The sequence below is a fragment of the Ptiloglossa arizonensis genome, chromosome 9, assembly GCF_051014685.1.
Source record: "Ptiloglossa arizonensis isolate GNS036 chromosome 9, iyPtiAriz1_principal, whole genome shotgun sequence".
In the NCBI taxonomy this organism is placed as follows: Eukaryota; Metazoa; Arthropoda; class Insecta; order Hymenoptera; family Colletidae; genus Ptiloglossa; species Ptiloglossa arizonensis.
In genome coordinates this window covers 3,487,519-3,506,972 of record NC_135056.1, presented here as the reverse complement: position 1 = coordinate 3,506,972, position 19,454 = coordinate 3,487,519, and the positions used below count along the sequence as shown (strand labels likewise).

The 19,454-nt window shown below is 28.0% G+C and overlaps 3 protein-coding genes across 9 annotated transcripts in view; 1 reads left to right on the top strand and 2 right to left on the bottom strand.

Annotated features, from left to right (window-relative positions):
- The window catches only part of LOC143151727 (uncharacterized), a 92,240-nt gene extending 89,819 nt beyond the window's left edge, over nucleotides 1-2,421 (bottom strand). For 3 of the 4 annotated variants that reach the window (XM_076321141.1, XM_076321145.1, XM_076321144.1), the window contains exons 1-3: nucleotides 2,233-2,402; nucleotides 1,911-2,115; nucleotides 1,721-1,838 (exon numbers count right to left, since the gene is read on the bottom strand). The gene's annotated coding sequence lies outside the window, so the exon portion shown is untranslated. Of the gene's footprint in view, nucleotides 1-1,720; nucleotides 1,839-1,910; nucleotides 2,116-2,232 lie in introns of all 4 variants that reach the window. The other variant, XM_076321142.1, reaches the window with a different exon arrangement.
- A 770-nt stretch (nucleotides 2,422-3,191) lies between these two features.
- Nucleotides 3,192-8,341, top strand: LOC143150953 (cysteine-rich PDZ-binding protein). 4 transcript variants are annotated; one of them, XM_076319578.1, is made up of 4 exons: nucleotides 3,243-3,356; nucleotides 3,743-4,173; nucleotides 4,996-5,377; nucleotides 7,595-8,341. In XM_076319578.1, the coding sequence occupies exon 2, from the start codon at nucleotides 3,769-3,771 to the stop codon at nucleotides 4,069-4,071; it is 303 nt and encodes a 100-aa protein (XP_076175693.1). In that variant the 5' UTR covers nucleotides 3,243-3,356; nucleotides 3,743-3,768; the 3' UTR covers nucleotides 4,072-4,173; nucleotides 4,996-5,377; nucleotides 7,595-8,341. The 4 variants fall into 4 exon arrangements, with proteins under 4 accessions (XP_076175696.1, XP_076175693.1, XP_076175692.1 ...); XM_076319581.1 differs by lacking the exon at nucleotides 7,595-8,341 and having other exon boundaries at nucleotides 3,192-3,310; nucleotides 4,996-6,182; XM_076319577.1 differs by lacking the exon at nucleotides 7,595-8,341 and having other exon boundaries at nucleotides 4,996-6,182.
- On the bottom strand, nucleotides 7,383-19,437 carry Ppo (phenoloxidase subunit A3). The gene is made up of 8 exons (XM_076319576.1): nucleotides 19,338-19,437; nucleotides 16,897-17,120; nucleotides 14,882-15,084; nucleotides 13,530-13,947; nucleotides 10,622-10,750; nucleotides 9,611-9,935; nucleotides 9,007-9,239; nucleotides 7,383-7,739 (listed from the first exon to the last, which is right to left on the bottom strand). Exons 1-8 carry the CDS (start codon nucleotides 19,420-19,422, stop codon nucleotides 7,494-7,496), a joined length of 1,863 nt encoding a protein of 620 aa, XP_076175691.1. The 5' UTR covers nucleotides 19,423-19,437; the 3' UTR covers nucleotides 7,383-7,493.
- Between the last annotated feature and the right edge of the window lie 17 nt (nucleotides 19,438-19,454).

Below are 19,454 nucleotides of genomic sequence, written 5' to 3'. Positions count from 1 at the left end.
GACCAAAGTAATATGTAAAATCCATTGACATGTAGAGAATATACACATTAGTTATAAATCTTAAAAATATAAATAATATACAGCATATATTGCAATATATAATAAATGTGCATAATATGCAATATCTACAAAATGTTAATTTAGTTAATTATACTGTTTGCCTTATATTCTTTATATTTTAAAGTATTGTAACATACTCTGTCTGTAATTTGCACACTGTAAGCTGCATATTCTCATATGTATTCTACATCGTAATGTATTAAATGTGTCTAATTTATTTATGATTATATCAAAGACTCAATTGAGATGAACAATTTTTTAACATACGATTTTGTCTTTTCTTGTTTTTCCTATCGAAAACAATGAAGACAGATGTATAATTATGTGGAAAAAGTTGTACATCTCGCATTTTTTGTATTTCTGGGAAAGCTTTTAACAATAAAATTCAATGATTCTAAGTATATAAACATAATTGTGAATACATGTTACTGTTACATATGTAAGAAATTATACTTTTATTAAAAAATATTGGTCAATAACTTTAGAATGAGAGAACACAAGTATATCCAAAGTTACTGCAAAATGGTTGAAATTTTAAAATTTCAATTCAAACGCAGTACAGGTTCCCTTTGTTCAATTACATTTAAGTTTGGCATGGATCAGTTTCTCATCAAGTGTATTAATTTATAGTAATGAAATAAAATGAAATTGAAAGTTTATAAATAAGAATCAACCTAGTACACAGTATATAGTAACATGACTAAGATGACAATTGTACGAATACTACATATTATTATGTACATTTTGATCTATTCTAATGTACACTTTTTTATATTTTTAGGTATTGTACTTTAAACTACATGTTTTGTAATGTATGAGATATGTTATGCACATGTTAATGGTTCACTTACATTAGTAAGACATATCACAATGAATAATAAAAATATATGTATGTTATTATATAAAGATGTACTATACTCTTAATTGCATTTATACATTTGTTAATTAAGGGAAAAAGCATAAAAGAGGAATTACAGATTGGTTGTATATAATTACCTATTACTATTTGTACATAACTGTTTGTATATAATGTAATAAAATAATCATTACTTTTACACCAGCCTTGATTCAGAAAATTGACTTAGAAAGTACATTAACATGTTTAAAATTCTATTTAACAACTGTTCCTATATATTATTTGTCAGTTAAAAGTTTTACATATCAAAATTAATTGACAAAACATAATCCAATGTCTTTAATAAGTAATGATCTAATCCTTTAAGAAATAACTTATTTATGATTTATCTTCTACCAATAATTGATTGAGCATTACTATTTTATATCGATTCATTCAACCAAACACACATTAGAAACATGTTTTGGAAGGTAAAAGACACTCCATTAAGCACCAAATTGAACTGTACATCACAAAGGAAAAAAGATAATCAAAACTGGTGACTTATCTCTCTCTTATGGCACAAACCATTGTTTCTTGGTATAATATAGTAGGGCTGAAAAACTATCGATAGTCACTGCTAAGAAGCAGTAAAAACATATAATTTATTAACTTGCACGCTGTATTGTAGGAATTTCCTTTAGAATTACCGAAAATAGAAAGCTATAGAGGTAGAAAAAAAATAAAATATGATTAGTTTTCAAATACTCATTTATTTTTATTTAGCAATAAAATCATATTCATATATTGTTTTTTTTAACTCACTCTCCTATTCGTTATTTTATTTGTTGTGCTAAATATCCTTTTGGACTCAACTGATGATTTGGGAACATAAATATCTTAATGTAATTTCTGGTGGTGTATTAAGATTATTACTAATTATCTAGGAAAAAATTTAATATTAAATTTCAATTATTTACTATCATTATTGTTATTGAAGGAAGACATTACCTACCTTCTAAAACAACAAGGAATCTGTATCTTGTGTTGAATTTTTCTTCTTCAGATATTGTTGCTTTATTATTGTAGAATCTATGATAGCATTTCTATTAATGGAATTTTTGGTGAAACCTATTTTTGGTTTAATCTTTCTTCTAGAAAAAATAGTAGTGAATCTTTATTTGCATTCAAGTTTTCTTTTCGTTCATCATTTGTATTTGCTGGAAGTAAAGAAAATTAATATTAATTGATGATATAATATATATTAAAAATGAAAAATACAAGATGAATTATAAATCAAAGTAGACAAATACATATGAGATGTACAATTTACTTACGATTAATAATTTTTTGAGACAGAAATTGATTCTTTTTTTTTTTAATTTGTTCTGCGTCTATTTTGTATAATATTAGATAATCATATCTACAATATAACATTAGATAAACAAATAGAAATAGAAATTGTAAATAATTCACGTTCACATCTACAAACTCAGTTCAGCGGCAATTTTATCTTCTCTGTCTCCCTCTCTTTCTTCAAGACTCGACTATCAAAGATTATTGATAGTGGATATTGACTATCGATAGTTTCGACAATACTATCGATAATTTCCAGTTCTATAAGAAATAATACTAGGGATGTTCGATTCTTATAAAAATATCGATTCTTAAATCGATTCTGAATCGAATCTATTGGAATTGATTCACCAAAACATCGATTCAAACAATTGAATTTGTAATTTTCAGTATAAACTCGTATAAACTTTAAAATGATTAAATTTACATATTTATAATTTATATTCGAAATAAGGAAAAGGAATAAATTGAATAGAATTTTAGTGATATCTTAATCGTCATTTATTAGTTATTCATTTAGCGACAAAGAATTTTAAAACAACAAATTTTGTTTCGGTGATATTCTGTTGCATTCGTTAACTACTATATTATCAGCCTTTAAGAATAGTTTCTTGGAAGAAACAAACGTTCCTACAACTGCTAAATATCGCAGAATCTCGATACTTTTGTATCACCTGCCGTAATAATATTAAATACATATAGTTTATTTTGATATCAGTTTCCGAATATTATACGGAATGTACGCTTTCAACAAAAATTAATACCGTTGGAAAACGATATAAAAAATCACAACACTGAAGTGTTTTTATTGAATCGAACCGCTGTCTAATGCGTCTTATGTGATAGGTAACAGTTAAATAGCAAAGTCGAAATTGAGGCACAGTTTCGAAATTCCGGACGCCTGAAAGAGCACATTCTACAAATCGAAGATCGATTCATGCTTGAAAAAATCGATTCAGGCCAGAATCGAATATCAAAGAATCGATTCAGAAAATCGAAAATCGTTTTAAAAAGATCGATTCTTCGGAAGATCGATTTTAAATCGCACATTCCTGTATAGTAGGTATATTTGCTGTTGGTGTAGTAAATGGTATTTATTTATAAGGTTAAGTATTTGTTCTTACTTGTTTTTCCCAATTAATGTAGGATTTACGTGTACTTGTTATCTTTAAGGAAAAAATAATGTAACTATTTTTTATTTACACATGGTGGATTAGTTTTGTGGGGAAAATTTTTGTTTAATAAATATCCTTTAATCATTACTTATTTAGTATAAATAAAGATTGCTATCTTTATGCAATAATGAGAAACTGTATGATCTTATACATAGTATAATAATATAAATCAGAGTTTAGTTTAAAATATAAATATTTAGTTTTCTTTACAATTTTATAATACGTACATAATATATTATACTTGTATGTTTAATAATTATAGTCACGTAAAATGATTTATAAAAAAAATATAGCTGTCTTATTATTTTTATTTTAGAATTAAGATTTTAAGTGTGATTCAAAATGGTTTGCGAGAAATGTGAGAAGAAGTTGGGAAGAGTTATAACACCAGATCCATGGAAGAATGGTGCAAGGAATACTGTAGAAAGTGGAGGTCGTAAAGTTGGAGAAAATAAAGCACTGTCTGCAGGAAAAGCAAGATTTAATCCATATACTGCTGCTTTTGTGACATGCAGAATATGCAGACAGAAAGTACATCAAGTTGGATCACATTATTGTCAATCATGTGCATACAAAAAAGCTATATGTGCAATGTGTGGAAAAAAGCTAATGAGTACAAAAAATTACAAACAATCTGCTACCTAAAATGTTTTAAAGATTCGTGGATGAATTTACATTATAATTACATATTATTGTAAAGGAATTAATATTTTATTAAGAAGAATATTGTGTTTATATTAAGAATAAGTAAGTGAATGGTTTTCTTATATAATTTTACAGAAAACAATATAATTACTTCTTTCATTCTAAGACACAAGTTGTAAATGTATCAAATGAAATACCATTTTATAATGCTATACTTCAGTGTCAAATAAAAGATACTTAAGTAAAAATATTTCAATTGTCACAAAAATATTTTTTGTATATGAACTGTAAAATGTGCATTAGGAATGGTCTTTTGATGACATCTTATTTGTAATTAATGTGCAAGTAATTTATCAGGCATAAATATTCTTCAACCATAAATTGAGAGCCTCAAATATTTTTGGAGATGTACAGTGTAATTACTTTGATTGCAAATTAAATTAATTGCTTTTATACATGTATATTTGACAAATATATATTTGCATTGATCTCATATTTAAATATATTCCTTTAGTTTCACATTTCTCCATGCGCATTATTTACTAAATATTTTTTGTTGAATGGAATGTAATTTTTCTGTTTTCTGTACTAAATTTGTTTTATTCGCTAACATTTTATATTTAAAATTACATTCAAATATACATATATGGACATGCAGGTTTTTGGATAGTTAGGTTTTAAGCTGTACTTTAGAGAGAAAAAGCTCAAATGCATTTGAAATAGCAGATATTATGGCCATGTTTATAATATATTCGGGTTTATAAATATCTGTATAAATAAATTATATATTTACTAATTTATCCTTTTTTTGAACGCTTTTAATTTTATGCTACTCAAAATATATTTGAACTTTCTTCTTCTCTCCATATAATAGACTTAAAAATGAATTCATTAGAAATTTTTGTATGCTTTTATATGTACCAGACTGAGACAAGATGTTTGCCCCTGAAGAATATACTTGATGGCAAAAAACTTGTGCATATTGCCCCAAATGTATGGAAGGTGCCAGATTTCTGATTGTTAAAATGACTTTAGTGACATGTATTACATCAAATGGAAGTTGGTATTCCATACCTACATCTGTGGATTGTGATGTGTATACTTCTCAAGGGCAAAAAATATGTAAATTTTCCATGTGAAAAGAAATTGAAAAGTCTTTCATCATTTTGGAATTTGAAGCTTTGTTATCGAGTTATTAGAAGTTGAAGTTTTGATGTGTATAAACACTATTGATATGTGTTTTTTGTGTTAAGTGTATCATGTGCGGTCACATAATCAACTCAGTGGGATATAAATATTGCTTTCTGTGAGTTACACTTTAGTTAAACTTTAATTACTTACATTTAGTTAAAAAATACTATTTTTTTTTAAATATCTTTACACATTGAAGTGATATTTAATACTAAGTATGTTCTTTAGAGTCTTAGCATGTACAAGTAGTATATTTTTTCAAAACACACAAAATTACGAAAATTATGAAGAAGGAATAAAAATTATATAGTCAAAAAAGTAATGGCACAATTAGAATTTAATTAGCATTAAATATATAGAGTGTCCAAAACGGTTGGGATCAAACTTATATCACATGTTACTAAAATCAAATAAATTAAACAAGTTTGTATAAACATGTCCAAAAATGCTGTATTGAAAAGATGTAAGCATTCAAAGATTTATGGATAAAATTTGTCTTACAATTTATTGTATAGAATTGTTTACGTATTGTATTTCTCAATGATAGTTACTGTTCACATGTCCTTACCTATAGTAACAAGATGTCTACTATCAGTTGTTCTAACATCTATTAAACATTTAGTCATACAGTTCGAATATTTGAAAGAGTTTGTCAATCACTAATTCGATGATTGGAAGTTTGTATTCTTGTAGAGAAAGGAATTTTCCAGCATTTCTTATAGCTGTCACAATTAATCATAAATATCTTTAAAAGCTTATATCTTTTTAGTAAAGCATTTTTGGATATAAGTTTATATAAACTTCTTTCTTTTATTTGACCTTAGTAACACGTAGTACAAGTTTTGTTCCAACTTTTTTGGATACCTTGTATAATTATCTGATTTCTTAAATATAAAAGAATTGTCATTAAATTTACAGGTTTTTTAATAGTATAGAGAACAAATTTTTGATGATTGTTTTAATAATGCTGTTTTAAATCATTTTTATTATTTATTTTGTATAAGTTTCCTGATAGGAAAGATTGTTTAGACATGTAATACAGTCACCTTTTTTTAGCAGTGTTTTATACAGTGAAATGCTTCAGTTATACCTAATGTAATTGTATTTTGTAACAAATTGTTATGTAATATATGTATATAACCTCACAGCATTCATTGTTCCATTGATAAATAAAAAATTTCCTCCTGTATTGTACAATACATAGTTCTAAACCATAATGTGTCCATAACTGTATCTCATTATTTGTAGAAGATTATTCAGGTCTAGCTTGGTTTTAGATCTTCTTTAATCAAATTTTTTCTCTCTAGAACTAAAATTTTTAAATTTACTTTCATCAAAGAATATTACAGTTTTTCAGAACTCCATTGAATTATTTATGTATATATTAGCAAAGTGAAACCGCTTCTCTTTATTCTTTTCACTTATAAACAGCCTCTTTTGCGTTGCTCTACTGTAAATTTGAGGCGAATATAATACATTTCTTACTATTTGAGTGTTAACTTTTTTCTTGACAATGGCATAATATCAGCAAACAAACTTTGAGCACTGACAAATTTATACTTGTATGATATTTCATTGATTCTCCACGAATGCTCCCTGTTGCTACCAGTTTTTGCATATTTTTATGCAACATTTCTTATTGTTAAGAAGTGTGAATTAAACATTCTATCGATTTTTCTGTAACATTTGCCATGTTTTTGCAGAAAAATAATTTGATTCTAGATAAACATAAATAATTCGTTTTTCTTTGTAGTCATACATTTTGCACTGATTCATCGAGCGAAAGTTTGTTTATATCTACCTGTTAACAATTGTGTTTAAGATATACAAAAGTCAGCAATTGTGGATCTATTATTACAGTTAATGGTTTGCCAATACTGCTTTGACTATGAAATCTTCGTTTTACTTTTATAACTTTTTTAAACTACATTATTAATACCTGATTTCATATAATCAAAAATAGGTAACTGCAAATCACAACTGCTTCTGTATATTATAATTTTTTTACATATTCTATCAAAACAAAAAAATTAAAATATAATTATTATTTTTTATCGTAAAATTTTAAGTTACAAATTAAGAATATATTAGTAACATAACAAAAAGCATATGTTTTAATTTTCTTTATTGTATACATCTTATATTGGTTTACTTTATATTATTTAATGCTTCCGTTTTCATTGCCTTTTTTAAATCAATGTAGAAATGTACGTATCATTCGCAAACACATTTTAGGAAAATGTTAATGTATTCCCCATGCTTCCAGATCTAGATCTAGGCACAACACTATCTGTAAATCTGATGTTTAATTCTGTAACTGCCATATTTCCAGTCAGAAATTGAGCTAAAGTTTCAACCCCTGCACGGGGTTGGCGGTCGAACGGAAATCCCATGGAACGTGCATCAGGATATTTTCTATCTCTCAATCCACAATAACTCACGGCATCCTTGCAACCAGAGGACTCGTCTTGTTGAACCTAAGCATTAAATTAAATAATAAATGTCTTTATTTGTACACAGTTGTTTAACCGTCTATTAGTTAGGCAATGAAATGACAGAAAAAATTATGTAAGAGAGAAAGAGAAAATTGCCATCCAATTTGAATAAAACACATATAATATGTAGCCATTCATACATGTTAAAATTAATTGATACAAATCTTAAAGAGTGATCAAAAACTCAAACTTAATCATTTGAGAAACGTATATAGTCCACTTCAATAATTTTTCAGTGCAACAGTTACATAGCCAGAAAACCGATACATATTGTTCTATAAAATTCAAATGCGCTTATGCGGTATAAACATGAGCTTGAATAATTGAATATTTGAAAGAAATTCAAATAGCTCTTAGCTCTGAAACCCAATTTTACAAAAAGAAGGTAAAAAGAGACAAAGATCGGATGAAAGGAAGTAATCATCATGAAACACTAATAATGTGTTAAGTTTTAACAACACTGCAAATACATTACTTTTTTGCTGAGAACTCGATTTCACCTATACGATAAGTGGGTGGGAGAGAGAGAGAGACGGGATATGTGAAAGATGAGACGTGAGATACTTACTCAAAAAAAAAAAAAAAAAAAAAAAAAAAAAAAATTGTATGAGACAAAATATAAATGCTTTGTTTGTCTCGTACCATTCCTCGTTCGCTTTCAATATCTCTGACTGACTCTCATTCTATTTTTTTGTCGTCTTCCACAAAAACGATGCAAGAAAACCGCTCAAAAATTGTATCCATTTTACGTTATACATACATACATACATATAATACGTACCGGTCTTAAGCTGCCTACTCTCATTGACTATATACAGTATTTCAATATGAGTTAGTATATATTGTAAAAATATAGCTTTGTAAACTTCTATAAATGATAAGCTGATACGATATTTTCATTAAATATTTCGGATTCACTACTAGTGAAATATGAAAATGGTTATACCAGTATAGCAAGTTCCTATTTATGCACAAAGTGAGAGTGGGGGGGGGGGGGGGAAGTATGTTATACGGAAAAAAGTATAAAAATTTAGATCTTTTATAGAGTGAATTTTAGCATTGAATTGTTTTATTCCTTTGTTCGATAATATTTAATTTCTCAGAAACAAAACAGCGGCACATACCTACATACACATACACACATACTGTCGAATTGAAATATCGTCTGAAAAGCAATTACTGCCTACTAAATTTACAATTTTAAAAGAGGAAGACCGTGAGCTGCTAAATAAACTAGAAATGTACTCACAACATCATTATTGTAGTCAGATATCATAACGAAAAGATCTATTGGGAAGCCTTCCTTATTTCCTTTAGGTACTAACATATGTTGTGGCCATCCACATCCACAGAAATTAAATTGTTCCAAAGCATCGGCTTCAAGCGGTCTGGCCTCATCCAAATTGCGGAAGGTTCTATCAAAAGGTATAGTTACCGAGGAGTCCGTTGACTTACGCTCAATTGTATTTTGTCCTGGACGAACTATAGTAGGATAAACGAACGAATTAAATGTTATTTTCTAATACGAAGTACATCAAAGTATTAAATAAAGGTATTATAATATTAAAGACCAATGCTTTTTTCATGAATAAGTAAACGATTGAAAAGAATAATTTTGAATAATTTTGAATAATTTTGAATAATTTATTTACCTATTCTAAGGAAATCTGCCTCAAGAAATTTATTATATTTAAAAATAAATATAATAAATATGTTTAATGTATAAAATATAAGTATAATATAAATGTAATAAATATAAATATAATTTTGTTATAAATATTAAAATAAATTTAGTACGAGTATATGAATATAAGGTACGATAAATGTAAAAAGTAACATTATTTGAAACATACGTGTCACAGGGAATTTGTCCATTTCGATCATTAAATTCTTTTGTTGCCTAAACATAAATGGTAGTCCACGCTCGTCCTCCCTAGGAGCAATAAAAATGCGCACGGTACCTCGCCGTGGCGTATTGTTGCGGTTGTTGGCAACAATTACATATGTAAACTCGGCATGATTCAAATGAGTAAATCTAGCAAGCACTGAACCACGTGGTGTGAAATCGAGTCCACGAGACAAATCTACGACACTCTGAGTCCAAAAAGTATTCAAAACGTTGCGTTGTTGATTAGTTGTCAATCTAACATCCGCTATTTCAATACCTGGAAAATCCAGCTGTGAACAATGAAAGAAAAATATTACTATTACAAACGAATAATGAAAAGCCGTTTGAATAAAGATGGATAAAAGGGAATGATATTTATTTATAATGTAGTAATCAAATTTATTTTTATACGTTTACAAAGAATTTATCGAACACTATTTTCACTATTCAATCACTTGATAAAACTTTAAGAATAGTTTCGCATAGTGGGAATTAATAAACGTTAATTTGTATACATTTAGTTGTAAACTTGTCCTATACCAAGTTAAATGGTCTACTAGAAGTACTCTGTATGGCAAATAATATGTCTCAAAGAAATTTTAAGAAAGAAAATGTTATCTCTGTTCGTAATAGTTTCTGAATAAACACTTAATACGTTTGTAACACTTAATATGTTAATTGCCGTTGTGAACACTGATGTTAAACACACAATACTTTCTTAAAATGCTTATTATAAATAAACCCTAATATTTTTAAACTCCTAACCAACATTAATGTTATTAAGAATATTGTAAAGTAGTAAGTACATTATTGGTAAATATTTCTAGTTATTGCATAATAATTTTACTAAAGTTAACAGCAATCTAGGCCGTTCTTATAGAAGTACATTTAACGTACTACCATTCTTCTATGAAATAATTTTTTGCTTTCGTTTGTAAAATTTATGTTTCGTAAGTATAATCGAATATATATTAACCTGCTGCATGTTATACTCGGGCAAAGTATTTTTATATTCTTGAAAAACGTCGTCAACAAAAGCATGCCATCTATAGAATATCGGATCTCTCATAGCAGTTGCTGAATCACCCATAATACCAAATCTCTCCTAAAAATAATGTGAAAAAGAATGAAGCATTATGTTACACCCTTTCATATTAGAAAATTATAATATTTCTAGAGATGCTGTTTTTTATTAACGTAGAAGTAAAAAGTAAAACGAATAACTACAATATTGGATCAATGTTTTGGTATTATGTATTATATTTTTTATTGTAGTTGTATATGCTACGTAAAACATTTTTAAGCGAAATATTTTACATTAGAGTAGCATTTAAATAAAATAGTATACATTTTTACCCCCGAAGCTGGGAAGTAAAATATTAATATTTATAATTTTATCATTATAATACTACTATAATCAGATAGGTAATGTTTTTTCAATTAGAAAGATATCAAATATGATTATATTTGAACGATTTTGAAAAATAAAAACCAAATTTAATCCTTCATAGTTAAAGTGAAAGGATTCAATGAAATTTAATATAAGTTTAAGAACAGAATAGTACAATAATTATGTGGATAAAATAATACGTGTTGAATATTTTTGTATTAACTTTTTTGTAAAGAAATTTTATCAAAATATAAAATAAGTTTAAAGTTACCGAATTGTACTATTTTCTGTAAACATATGTTAAAAATCGCCGCAGTTTTCATATATACATATCTGAAACAAATCAAGCAATAAAATACTTTTTCAAGTTAAATAAGGTTGTATGTTCCGTGGTCGAAATCAAATTATTCAATGTTTATTTAAGATTATCATTCTCTTTTGTAAAGTAACAACACTTTAAAGCTTCGAAATCTACGCATATCTACACTTCTTTTAGATAATTTTGCGATTAAATATTGTACTATAGAAGTAAAATTATTAGATTTTAAGCGGAACTAAGTATTTGAATTACTTATTATAATATATCAAAATGTAGGTTTTGTATTATATTTTGGTACAGGTAGGTATATTTCAATTATTTGTATGAATCATAAGCATGTTTTAAATCATATACAAAGAGTGCAAAGTTTTTGACGATTCAAACTTTGAGAAAACTTATAAAAAATGTTGAAAAGTATACAGACTTCTTTTATATTTTATATCCGTCGTATTTTTATCTTTGTTTAGAGATAACAAACTTCTTCTATATAGTCATAAGACTTTTCTTATTTAAAAGCCTCAATTATTGTTAATAAGAGCATCTAAATTTCAAGTATACGTGGATTAGACTCTTCGAATGTATAATTCACATCTTATATAGACTAGAATTCGAAAAATGATTCACATCTTATATAGACTAGAACTCAAAAATATTACTATAGATATAACAAACATGTGGCGTGTCTTACAACAATGTAAATACTTAAGGAAAAGGAAATTACAGAGAATGATAATATTTCTTAATAAAAATTTGTCTTAATAAGTTAGCACAGATGTGCCCGAGTAGCATTTGCAAAAAGATATATTGAGGTGACGACGAGATGGTTTGAGTTAATACAGGCTACGATATCGATATTGTTTTTAGTCTGGTAAAAATAAGTAAGGTGAAGTATATAAATAACATTTACGGATAGCATAAACAAACATGCGACGAGAATTACTGAAAATAATTTTGTATTTTAGTGTTCGTTTGATTTTTAAATATTACTGAGAACTCTTAAGGGCATCTTGCAAAAATCGTTCATGCCAATGAGCAACAATTTGAAGCCATCGATGAATTAAAAAAGTGCATTTAGGTATAATGGAATTAATTACGCTCAAAATCTATTAAAAAATTATATAAATCTTTACCAGAAAGGATGATTTTCTTAATAAAAAGCAAGACAAGGTCTAATAAATCCTAAATGTTAAATAATAAGAATAAGTAAGCATTTCATAGGTTGAACTTTTTTACACTGTGTGCTCTCATTTTGTCCCACTGGTATTCTTCGATATTTATACTTTTTCCGATAAAATTATGTCAAATTCCAATATTTTACTTTTATTGTTGAAATATTATATACAAATAGAGTTTCTCTTTATTACATATTAAAAAATGATTAACAAATAAATATGGCATGCTACTTTTTAATCCCTGACTGTATCATAGTCCGGTTTCGAACCAGTAACGCTTTTACAAAATGTTGAATAGTTGTGTGTGTATAGTTCTCTTCTATAACGAGAACTAGTGAAAAACAGTAATGCTTGCAACGTGATAAATGATTGTAGGAACATCTTACATGATGTGCCTACGTGTGCCGATTCCATCTTTGAAATTATGTTCGTTTGTTTTCATAGACGATAGATACAAAGCGTGGTATTTAACTTCAAATGTGAAGAGAATGTATTAGACTCATTGACAAATATAAAAATATGATGGACATATACGAAGTGTCCCAAAATTATAGGACAAATTGAAGCATTCAAATTCTTTCTGCTGACAGAAGTGAAAAAGTATTACCATTTTGGGATAACTGTATCATCCTGAAATGTTTATGTCCAGAAGAATATGCAAATTAGTAGCTTGCTAGACGGACTGTATGAAAAAAATAGAGAATGAAGATGAAAACTTAAAATATCGTTTTATTTTCATCACAGAATATTTTGTGATAAATAATCTTTCTTTACAATTAAAACTCGATCGATCGATTAGATAGAAAAATCAATTATATGAATGGCTCCCGATTAATTCGAATAATCGTGATTTAATTATATGTACATTTATAATAACAATGCACACCCACGCGCACCTCCCCCCTTTCACCGGGAGAGAGAGAGAGAGAGAGAGAGAGAGAGAGAGAGAGAGAGAGAATTTCCTTTAAAATACGCAATAGTTGTAATAATTGTGCGAACTTACCAAATATCTATGATCAGGATCGTGGCAATAAGATATAGCAACATGACCTAAATTATGAAGATCACCGTAGACGTTTGAATTAGGAGACAGGACACTGGCCTCCATTATATTTCCTAGAATATCGATTCCATCTTTTTCAGTCAACGGTATTCTTTCCCCTCTTGTATTGATTACAGATCCTGTATGAATCGTCTCGTAGATACGATCGCGCCATCTTTCTAGATCCTGAATGTCAAAATCCAATTGATCCACTGGTCGATTGATGTCTTTAAGAATTGCACCGCTAGGACGAGCCGGCCATGTACGGCCAGCAACCATGGAATCTAATTTTGGGAAGTAAGCTTCAGGAATTGGCTCACGCCAATTGATAAAACGTTTTACACGTCCGAGCCGATTACACAAACGTTCACAGTTGTATCTAAAAAATATGACAAAGACCATTTTATATGTACTTTTAAATTAGTTACTAAAATATTACAATACGATATTGAAATGTTTCTTTCATATTACCAATCAAAATTATCTTACGTTCGTAATTATTTTAAATTCAAAGTATTCATCAATTAAATACAGAGACTATTCGGGTATTAATGGCCAGAAAGCTTCTTGCAAATAAACGTTATAACAGAAATCAATTTCCATTTATACAGAAACCAACAGAAAATTTAAAATTAAGTTTCAAGACGTAACTACTTCTAAATATGAAATCCATTCAGGTGTGTCACAGAGAAGCATACTTGGACCTATTTTATGTTTGTCCTTATGTTTTTGATCCTCTAAAATGTCTACCCGTGATTACTGCAGCATTTCGAAAATTAACAATGGACGTTTCAATATTCCATATTCGTAAAATGATTGTAAATTACAAACTTTGAAGCTTTGAATTTTTTATACAATTTCGAAAAGAATAAAACGATGAACCGCATAATATCTCAATTTGAACAAAATTCCTAACAAGTTCAAATGTAATCAATTTGGTTTGGAATGGCCCATATTTGAAAAAATGACACAACTGTAAAAAATATGGTCCTGAAAATATAGTCTATAAACTGTTCATCTTTTTCACAAAGGTAACATTTATTTTTAATTGCAATCACGAAAGAAATACAATATATTTCAGTTTTGCGATCCCTGTACCGTGTATGCACATGTTTTATTTTCTAATTGTCCTAAACGTCGTCCTGTTTGAGCAAATTAAGATAAATTACGTTCATACAATTAAATTTTTACGATACGAAACTTCATGAACGGAATGAATGCTGTCGATGTTTTAAGAAACAGTGTGATCATTTCGGAGGACTTCGGAATTAATTTACATTTACGTGTAAAGATACAGCATCTTTAGTACTCACCGTGCTAAAATTTGCTCGTGCATGAAGTAAAAGAGCTCCCCGCGCCGATCTTTGTTAACAATTCTAGCGTCCGCATCAAACGGGTAAACCAAGTGCCAGTGCCAATGATGCAGATTGATCCCAATATCTTCTCTCCAATAAGCGACACGATGTTCATCATCGAGATCTGATGCAGTATAATCTCGAGGAATCTCAATCGGTATCTATATGTAATAAAGATATTAAAACATCCAAAGTAATGCTAGTATTCTCATCATTTTATTCAATAAACATAATTGCAGGAATTTTTTAAAATTAATTATGGACAGCTTTATGATTGAAAAAAGTGCTTTTTAAAGTATGTTACAATTTATCCGAACGTTCAGTTAAATTATTATAGCAAAATAGACACTATGCAAATTTTAACATAAAAGTATCTCAATTATACCTTGTTTAATGCTCTTTCAGATCACATGTATGTATGGTTGGGAATGGGTTGGTTACAAATTTACAAAAATAGAAATAGAAATAATCTTACAATTAATCTTAATACGGTTTGTAGAGTACTTGTGAGGTTTGGTAACCAAGAAATAACAATCATGCGTTGAAAAGATCTGAAAACAATTACTTTCAGATTCTTATTTTACCGAGTAATATTGCTCACATGTAGATACATATGTGTATATTCCTTACTCGAGACTCTTTTCATTTGATTTTCATGATTTTGAGTGTGAAAAATGTCGATTTAAGAATATTGCAGGTGTGCAATTATCCGAATGTGCCGAATTCTAAGTATTGTATTATGTAAATAAGAGCTAGTAGATACATCAACAGTTATTGGACCATCATGACACCGATAATTGCATAATGTGATGGATTTAGCTGCACATTATGTATTATCTGTTGCAAACAAAATATAATTTGAGTGTTGTGTATGCATGTCTAATCCACAATACAAAACATCTAAGTTACGGTTTTACAGTTCACGGTGGAAAATTATGATGAGTTTTGCTCAGAATTCCAAAATTCTTTATTTTTATAATTAACCTATATTCTTCAACTGTTTTATAGATAGAAGTTGGGATACTAAATTATTTAAAAGTTAAGATTACTACTTAAGAATTTTATCATTAGCATTAAATAAAATCTTTCTGCACACAAAACTTTTTAAAGAAGTTTCAGAAAAATATGAAAGTAACATTACTTGGTAAAGCAAAAATCTGAAGATAATTATGTTTTCAAATGGTTTCATCCCAGAATTCATGCAGGGTTTTATAGGTATTATTCTATAGCTATCGTTCCTAGTTTTTTTCTAGTGTTAAATCTTAATGGATGTTTTTACATGAGTATTCGTACAAACAACAAATACAAGATTAAATCTTGCAAATATCTGTGCTTTGCACTTACGTTTTCTATTTTGAATATTTACTACAAACAAATTTGATTTACAAGTCGAAGCACTAATAAAAGTAACTTTTTTATGATTCATACTTGGTTGTAACTTTTTAGTTATATCGACAATCATACTCTTGAATAATTATTTAAAATAAAAAAAGCTTCAAATTCGAAGCCTTGGACATCCAACTTGCAATTCAGAACGCCACCGAGACGACTACAATTGTAGGTGAAATTTGTTTACATCTTTTCGTTGTTAAGCTGATACTTTGAAAGATTCAATATTTGGAGGAATTTTGTATGAAAGATGGTAATATTCGAAGAATTGGTTATACACATCGTCTCCTTCATTTTAGTTGGTCCGAACACTAGGTTCATCTCGAATATTGTTAATTCTTCACGGTAACACGTAAATACTTAACTCTTCCACTTTATTCAATTAGTAAAGACGTTATAAAATTAATTAGAAATTCCAATTGGAAGATGAATCGAATAGTAATATTATAATTGCATTTCTAAAATACAAGTAAATAATAAAAGTAATAAAGTTATTTACTAAGTTCATTTCAATTATATTTATTGAATATATTTACTTCGTAAATCAGATAAGTTATAAGATGTTTCATAAATTTCTTACATACCCTCGAACCTGGAGGAACAACATTGGCTTCCTCTCTGGCTCTGGAAAAAATTCCACCATCGACATATTTGTCTGGAAATACTTCGGTTAACGGTGGTATTGGTAGATCTTTAGTATCAGGACGATGTAATATTGCTACTGATAGGGCATAAATAAACATGTTTGGATTTAAACGATCACGGCAGTAAACCGCAACAGATAAGAAATCCTCGTATGTTCTCATTCCTGTAATATGAAACATAATAAGTAATTAGTAGTACAGTACATGGTACAATACATGTACATATAATATTTATGAAAATACAGACCGCATAATATTTATATATAATGTTTACATATAATATTAATAATATTATTGAATATAATTACGTGTAATATATTATATTTACAAATTCTACAAATATAATACTATAATATGCATGTAAAACATATACAGTGGCTCAAAAAAATATTCGTACGCTATATTATAAGGGAATTCTTCTTATCTATAAAACTGTTTAATAAAAATTTTAATAAAAGTTTTGCGCGTAGAACAAAGTAGTGCATATATGGAGAACTTTTTTTATCCAGAGGAAATTTCTTTAAGAAGGTGAAATTAACATGCTGTCTCCAACACGTTTGAACACAAACTTTTTATAAGGAAATAATTAATGTTATAAATTTTTAATAAACTTACAAACACAAATTGTTTACATAATTGTTGAAAGCTAACAAAAATTAAAATTATTTTATAATTTTATTATAAACAATTTGTACAATACTTATAAATGTGCAATTATTGCTTACAAATTTGTTGAAAATTGATGTGATTAATTAATTGTTTATATAGTACATATCCGTTGGACACTCTGTATATTTGTAACTTTAAATCAGTATAATTTCATAATTTTAATGTGTCAAAAAGGCTTTTAATATCATTTATTGGAAGCTTTCGAAATATTACATTTTTGGGACGCGGATAGCTACAGTGTAACTAGGTTAAAACGTATTTAATTGAACGGCTAGTTGTTTTGCAATAATTTTATAAAAATAAATAATAGATTAACAAAAACAGTTTCCATTAATAGTCTACTTTATACAGAGGTAATGTGTAAATTAAATAAAAAATTTGGAATAATGTAAAACAATAATCCAATACATTATTTCTAAAACGTTTCGATCTATTTCTTTAAGTTTAGTTTTTGAATATATGAGTGTCATTTATACTCTTCTGTTATCTTTTTCAGTAATATTCTAGACTGTGCTCTTGTATAAATTAATCCTCAAACTCTTGAAAAAATTTGCTTTTTTTCGTAATTAAACATAAATTTTATATTACTTTTACACCACGTCAAATAGACATGTGCTTACAATTTATTAATTAAAGAGCAATGTAATATAAATGAATAAATTTTACATTGTTCTTAACTAGAGATGATTGCTTAACATGATATGAAGTATTTTTTTTCAGTGTATTCATATTTATATACAATTGAAAGTAAAACGGTGTGAAAATATTTCTGTGGTAAATTATATGTTAAATTTGAGGGAGATTCGGTTTATATTTTCTCTAAAAGAAAAGCTTAAAGATGCTCCATTCTTCGAAGCGTTGAAGTGATTTCTCAATTGCGAAAAAATTTTAAATTAACTTGATTAATGCGGCTCATTGTTTTTTCTTTTTTGGGGATATAAATACTATCGAAAAAAAGAGATACACTGTTCCCGCATTAAGAATGCGTTCTTCGAGACCAAAGAGTTGCATTTATCGAAAGGAGACAATGCTCTTTGTTTCTACGACTCGTTTCAAACGTAACAAGAGACAATAATCAAAGAACGATGAGGAATGAGATAGTCGAGATAGTTGACAATATCCGTGTGAGAAAATGTTCTTGTTTACATTCTCATTTATCGTGAAGCAGAAACAAATTCCATAGTCCAAAACAATCGTGACATGAATTGTAAACTATATATAATAAGTTATAAGTTTATTAGAAAAGTAAATATTATTCAAATTATGTTGTGTTTGATCTTATGTGTATTAGAAAGATATCATAAAAATATTAAAAAAATTTTATACAAAAAGACGAAAAATAAAAACGTTTTGCCTTTTCACACACGTATTGCACACACGTATACACTACTCGGCACACTGAACATCGTGCAATCAAGGAGGGTTTCTCAGACCAGTAAATATAAAATTGTCACATTTAACGTAAGGTCCTTTCGCACATTTAAGGCGGGAATACTGTACTCCATTTTTAAAAATGATTTTCATATTCGAAATACCATTTTCGTGTAAAGTTAAGTCACTTTATAATGTTATTCTCGATAACTTTCAACTATTTTTAGTATCATTAAAAATTTCGGTGTTGTTATCATGCATCGATTAAAATAGGACATCCTGTATAATTATATTATAATGTATAAAATTGTTATAATATATATATGTAGTGAAAAACGTACCCATGAAAATATCGATTAGCCGAGCAGCTACTTTTCGATGTGCAGGAATAAAAACTGAAAAAGGTTCACGACGTCCTAACTGCATGGGGATACTAAGATCCGGAAGAGTAATTTGTT

What these genes read in the sequence shown, in the direction of transcription:
- LOC143150953 (XM_076319578.1), top strand. Translation starts at nt 3,769, where the DNA reads ATGGTTTGCGAGAAATGTGAGAAGAAGTTGGGAAGAGTTATAACACCA.
- Ppo (XM_076319576.1), bottom strand. Translation starts at nt 19,422, where the DNA reads ATGCAGTTAGGACGTCGTGAACCTTTTTCAGTTTTTATTCCTGCACAT. An exon ending in CACGAGCAAATTTTAGCACG is followed by an intron (nt 13,948 to 14,881) that starts GTGAGTACTAAA and finishes CATATTTTTTAG; the next exon opens with ATACAACTGTGAACGTTTGT. An exon ending in CTGACTACAATAATGATGTT is followed by an intron (nt 7,740 to 9,006) that starts GTGAGTACATTT and finishes TTTAATGCTTAG; the next exon opens with GTTCAACAAGACGAGTCCTC.